We start from the raw sequence: 6,000 nt of genomic DNA on the forward strand, positions 1-6,000 counted from the left end.
GTTATTTGTTCAGTGTGAATAGATACATCCGTAGATGCCCTGGGACACATCATCAGTGATGTTTCCTGAGATCTTTGGGTGTTTCGGGTCTCGCAACATCAGACACCCTCCTTCAGGCGACCCAGCCAGGGCTGATCAGGCCCCAACTTGTGTCCCAGCAGCATTGGCCCACGTTTCAGACCTCTTCATCCAAATCCACCTGGAGGCTCTCTCTGCAGCCTCTGTGGTGGACTTGATGGCTTTTCTTTTTGCAGCTCCAGTGATGCCAAGTAAGGTGTAGACTTTACATAGGGAGCGAGCCGCAAAGCCTCGACATCCCACCTCTATTGGCTCGCAGCGGGCTTTCCAGCCTCTTCTCCGACATTCCTCTATGAGCTCTTGGTATTTAAGCCGCTTCCGTTCGTTGGCTTCTTCCATGCGGTCCTCCCAAGGGACTGTTAATTCTAATAAGAGGACTTGCTTAGAAGAGACAGAAGTCAGCACTACATCTGGTCTCAATGAGGTTGATGTAACATACTCTGGAAACTTGAGCTGCTTGCCCAAGTCAACTCGCAGTTCCCAGTCTGATGCCGATGAAAGTAGGCTGGATGTTGGAATTGACTGTGGTCGTGACTTCTCTCCAGCTTTCACAAAGGGTACTACCCTCCGGCTTCGGGTGTGTATATTGTTAGCCACTGCAGTAGCTATGGTCTCAGCTACTGTCTTCAGCACCTGGTCATGGCGCCAGCGGTAGCGTCCCCCTCCAAGGGCTGCTGGGCAGCTGCTAAGGATGTGCTCCAATGTGCCCCTTCCTGGGCATTGGGGACACGTTGAAAGGTTGCACTTCCCCCAGACATATAAGTTAGCAGGGCTTGGTAGCACATCGTACACAGCTTGGACCATGAACTTGATACGCTGTGGCTCTGCCTTCCAGATGTCATTCCAGGTCAGCTTCCTCCCCAGCGCTCCTTCCCATCTTGCTGATGCTCCTTGCTGCTGCATGCTCACCATCCTGCTGGTCCTCACCTCCTCAACACCTGCCCGTACCTCCTCCAGGACAAGGTGGCGTCTGTCCTTTCCCTGGGCCCGGTGGAACCGTGGCTGTGGGAATGACCCCAGCCCTGCTCGTCCAACGGCCACCGTGCCCACCAAAGCCCTGTGCCTTAGACGAGATTCTGCCAGTTCTAGTCCCTCTTGAGCTCTGAACTTCCTGCCAGTCTTCACCACAATGCCTGCTGAAGCAACTCTGGAGTCGCTGGATTCTCGATAAACAAGTGCCTCTCTTGTACGAGAAACTCTAAATTCCTCCTCCAGGCTGCTGAAAGGAAGCTGGAGTTTGTTGCTTCTGCTGTATAATGCTGCACTAGTTAGACTGCGTGGCAGGCCCAGCCATCTTCGGAGGAAAGAGCTGATCTTTCTCTCCAGGGTCTCAACAGTGGACATAGTCACCTCGTACACTAACAGCGGCCAGAGGATGCGGGGCAGAATGCCATGTTGGTATAACCATGCCTTGAACCTGCCAGGAAGGCCAGATTTATCTACTGTGGACAACCAGGCTTCAAGCTTCTTAATGGTAATTCGGACCGATGCTGTGTCTCTGAGGCTGCAGTCGAAAACCTTGCCTAGGCTTACGACTGGTTTCTCAGTGATCGTTGGTATCGTTACACCGTCCACACAGAAGCGAAACTTGTCCACCACTTTCCCTCTCTTCAGGACCATGGACCTAGATTTGATTGGTTTAAAGCTCATCCTAGCCCAACAAATGAGCTTTTCCAGGCCTTGAAGGATCCACCGGCATCCAGGCACTGACGTAGTGGTAACTGTCAGGTCATCCATGAAGGCTCGAATGGGGGGCTGACGAATTCCAGACTTGGACAGGGGGCCTCTACACTCCATCTCAGCTGCCTTCACCAACATATTCATGGCAAGGGCAAACAGGATAACTGAGATTGTACAACCAGTTATAATCCCTTTCTCGAGCCGATACCAATTGGATGTTATGCTCCCTGATGTCACTCTCAACCTGAAGTTCCCATAGTAGTTCAGGATGAGGTCCTTGATCTTATCGGGTATGTAATGACGGTCCAGAGTGGTTTCCACCAGCTTGTGGGGAATTGACCCATATGCGTTAGCTAGGTCCAGCCACAGCACTGCCAGGTCCCCCTTCCCTTCTCGTGCCTCCCTGATCAGCTGGGTAATTACTCCGGTGTGTTCTAGGCAGCCAGGAACTCCAGGAATGCCACCTTTCTGTACTGAGGTGTCGATGTACTTGTTCTTCAAGAGGAAGTCTGTCATTCTTCTGGAAAGGATACTGAAGAAGACCTTCCCCTCCACACTGAGAAGTGAAATGGATCGGAACTGCTCCAGCCTGGTTGAGTTCTCCTCCTTTGCTATCCAGACACCCTCCGCCTGTCTCCATTGGTCTGCAATGGTTCCCCTCCGCCAAATCACTCGCAGCAACTTCCATAGAATTCTGAGGAGGTTTGGACAGCGCTTGTACACCTTATAGGGTACTTGACTGGGGCCTGGAGTGGAGCTGGCTCTGGCTGCTGTTACCACCTCCTGGACTTCCTTCCAAGTGGGTTCTGAGGTGTTAAACTCCACTGTAGGGGTTGGCATGACCCTAAGGGCTGTCTGTGGTCCAAGTTCTTGCTCTCTGACTGGGTCGCTGAGGGTATTGTGCAGAAAGTTGTCCACCTCTTCCTGGGAACACTCGAGACGTCCGCTTCGTTTCTGTCCCAACAACTGCTTAGCAAAACGAAAGGGGTTGGCTATGAAGGAACTTCGCTTCCTGGCTCTCTCCACCCTCCGTCTCCTATGCCATTCAGCTCTGCGCAGGGTCTTAAGCTGCTTCCGGATAGTGTGTCGAAGCTCCGCGAGAGGTGGCTTTTCCTCTTCATCTGCTACCTTGAACTGCTTTGCCAGTGTACGCAGTTCTTTTCGTAAATGGTGGACTTTGTCTGCCCTCCGGTTGTTGATGTAAGTGGGCTTACTGGACTTGGCCTGCTCGACGCCAAACCTTTCGGCCCCAAAACTTGTTATAATGGTGGTCAGGTACTTCAGTCGGCTTTCTACGCCTCCCTTTGCTGTTGAGTTGACAATTCTAGATGTATCATCATCAAACTGCTGCCACAGCCCATGCTGCTTCGCTTGAGGCCACTTAATACGATGATTCTGGACTACTCTGCTGGGAGTTGGAGTGCTGGGCACTTGGAGGTTCTGGGCACTGTGGGTTATTTGTTCAGTGTCAGTATTATACATGGAAAAAAAATGAAAATACAAAAATATCCCTTTGTCCACTGGTGTTCCCTTCTTGCCCTCACCCTGTTTGTCCCTTTATCCCATTCCCCTTTCCCGTGAATACTGTTACACTCCAACCCTAGACAGGATATCAAAACAGCATCTTACCTATCGTTTTAAAAGAGATGAGGGATATTAATCATTGACCTTTATCTTTGCTATTTCAGAAATCCGTATCTGCTACCTTGTGACTGGAAGTATACACTGTAAAAAAAAGGCAAAATTTGTCACAGTTTTAAACCATTTTATATCAGCCAATTTGACTACAGTATAATTATTTTTTTCCTCTTATGTTAAATGACAGAAAAGTTTTTATCAAAACTACATTGCATAACTGGCATCGTAGTACTGATTAGCACCGATTCAGACATCCCGATGAACAAATATGAAATTCATTTAAACTGTGGTACCTTAAATCCGTCAAGTTACCCCGATAAGCCAGTAACCCTGATTCGTAGTACAGGCCACTGATCACAAGCACTCGGTGTAAACGTATTGTTTAACCGGCGCTGTTGCATTACCAGGGTGAGAGCTTGACTTGTTGGTTAGCTATAAAAACAGATGTTAGTGCAACTCCACGTTAATGGTGCGGTCATCATGGCTTATAAATGCTTATTATCGTTCATCATTGTTTGTGTCAGTAACGATAACATAAACACGGGTAGGCACCAGGAGAACATCATTGGCTCTTGCATCGATTACTTTTCCCGTAACACCCTTTAGATTGTTTCCCTGAAGGGCAGCAAACCGACAATTTCGGTGTGATTGAGCTGATCACGTGTGCATGGGGAGGGAATGCGGACCACATGACCTTCCCGGCGAGCTCAGCGCATCCAGCATCGCTTCGCAAATACAATCAAAATGTTTTATCTTTATTCACACTTTCTATCTTTATTCATTATCTCTACGATCTCACTGCTAGACGAATGCCTGGCATTCAGAGCATTCTTTATTAGCCATTTGCCTTTGGATGCAGTTTATTTGCATGCCCCAAAGCTTCCAGGCATCAGTAATTGCTTCCCACGTTACTCCGGTCCTGGGGTCTTCTGTAACTGCCCTTTGGGATTACATATATTCAGCATATGCTTTTGTCCGAAGTGAGGAGAGTTTGGGGTCAGAGCACTTGGGTCTAAGGGACTTGCTCAAGGGCTTAACAATGTTACGATTACTCTGCCATGGGAGTTGAACCAACAACCAAACTGGCAGAGATGGCCAACCTGCTGAGCTCCACACCCGCTGACGATCTCCTTTTCCTGTCTGCTGCAGTCTCCATGGACCTGAGTCCAGAGAAGCACTCTGAACTTGAGGACATCCGGCTGAGGAAAGGAGCCCTTCTGCTGGAGATCCAGAGGCTGCGGGAGGCGCTGAGAGAGGCCCTCATGGAAGTGGAGGTCCTTGAATCCAGCACCAAACGCAGCCAAATCTTAGAAAAGAATAGGCATGTCGCCATGGGAAGAAAGAAATTCAACATGGACCCTAAGAAGGGTATCCTGTTCATGGTACAAAACAATCTTTTCCGGCACACGTCTGAGGACATCGCCCAGCTCCTATACAAGGGAGAGGGGCTGAACAAAACAGCCATTGGGGATTACCTGGGTGAGAGAGACGACTTCAATATCCAAGTCCTCCAAACATTTCTTGGGCTTCATGAATTCGCAGGGTTCAACCTGGTACAGGCTCTCAGGCAGTTCCTCTGGAGTTTCCGTCTGCCAGGAGAAGCACAAAAGATTGACAGGATGATGGAGGCCTTTGCGCAGAGGTACTGTCAATGTAATCCTGGAGTCTTCCAGAACATTGACACCTGCTATGTACTTTCATTTTCCATAATCATGCTAAACACTAGCCTTTATAATCCAAATGTGAGAGACAAGCCCAGTGTGGACAGGTTCATCTCCATGAATCGAGGAATCAATGATGGAGGCAACCTGCCAGATGATCTCCTCCGAAATCTTTATAAGAGCATAAAGAATGAGCCATTCAAGATTCCTGAAGACAATGGGAACAATGCCTTCTTCAACCCTGACAGAGAGGGTTGGCTCTTCAAAATGGGAGGAGGACGGGTGAATACATGGAAAAGGAGGTGGTTCATCCTGATGGATAACTGCCTTTACTACTTTAAACATACTACGGATAAGAAACCCAGGGTGATCATTCCGCTGGAGAATCTGAGCATCCGTGAGGTGAAGGATCTCAGGAAGCCTAACTGCTTTGAACTGTACATCCCTAACAACAGCAGACAGCTGATGAAAGCCTGCAAAACGGAGGCGGACGGCCGCCTGGGAGAGGGAAATCATGTGGTGTACCGCATCTCGGCGCCAACCCCTGAGGAGAAGGACAAGTGGATACAGAGCATCACTGCTGCTGTGAGCACTGACCCTTTTTATGAGATGCTGTCAGTAAGAAAAAAACGGCTGAATAAATAAGTAACGATAAAGACTGTGTGAATATGGTTGGATGTGCTATTGCAGAAAGTATTTATTTCAGAACAAGGAACTTTGCACAAAGTAATGTTTAACCTTAAGGTAGCATGACCGAATACCAGGTTTTGTTTTGATGCGACTTATTGTTCACTACAGATTTTATCATCGAAATGCCCTGTCCTTTTTTTGTATAAATGTGAAATTAAATGTTATTTGCACTGTATTGCTGATCTTTATGTCAGAGAACCTTTTTTTCTGAGAATCCACACTGCTGTAAATTTGCATCAACATGATTGGGATT

At 48.3% G+C, this 6,000-nt stretch overlaps 2 protein-coding genes across 3 annotated transcripts in view; one reads left to right on the forward strand and one right to left on the reverse strand.

Annotated features, from left to right (window-relative positions):
• Nucleotides 1-5,702, forward strand: part of LOC125722564 (cytohesin-2-like) — a 178,490-nt gene extending 172,788 nt beyond the window's left edge. For both annotated transcript variants that reach the window (XM_048998735.1, XM_048998734.1), the window contains exon 2: nt 4,546-5,702. In XM_048998735.1, coding sequence (XP_048854692.1) covers nt 4,551-5,702 — 1,152 coding nt within the window. In that variant the 5' untranslated portion in view covers nt 4,546-4,550. The remainder of the gene's footprint in view (nt 1-4,545) is intronic.
• LOC125722634 (uncharacterized) lies at nt 94-3,216 on the reverse strand (the record flags this gene model as incomplete). The annotated part of the gene is made up of 1 exon (XM_048998812.1): nt 94-3,216. A coding segment is annotated over one exon (3,081 nt), but the record flags the coding sequence as incomplete, so codon positions are not given.
• Nucleotides 5,703-6,000: the final 298 nt, after the last annotated feature.

Source organism: Brienomyrus brachyistius, unplaced genomic scaffold, assembly GCF_023856365.1.
Source record: "Brienomyrus brachyistius isolate T26 unplaced genomic scaffold, BBRACH_0.4 scaffold40, whole genome shotgun sequence".
In the NCBI taxonomy this organism is placed as follows: domain Eukaryota; kingdom Metazoa; phylum Chordata; class Actinopteri; order Osteoglossiformes; family Mormyridae; genus Brienomyrus; species Brienomyrus brachyistius.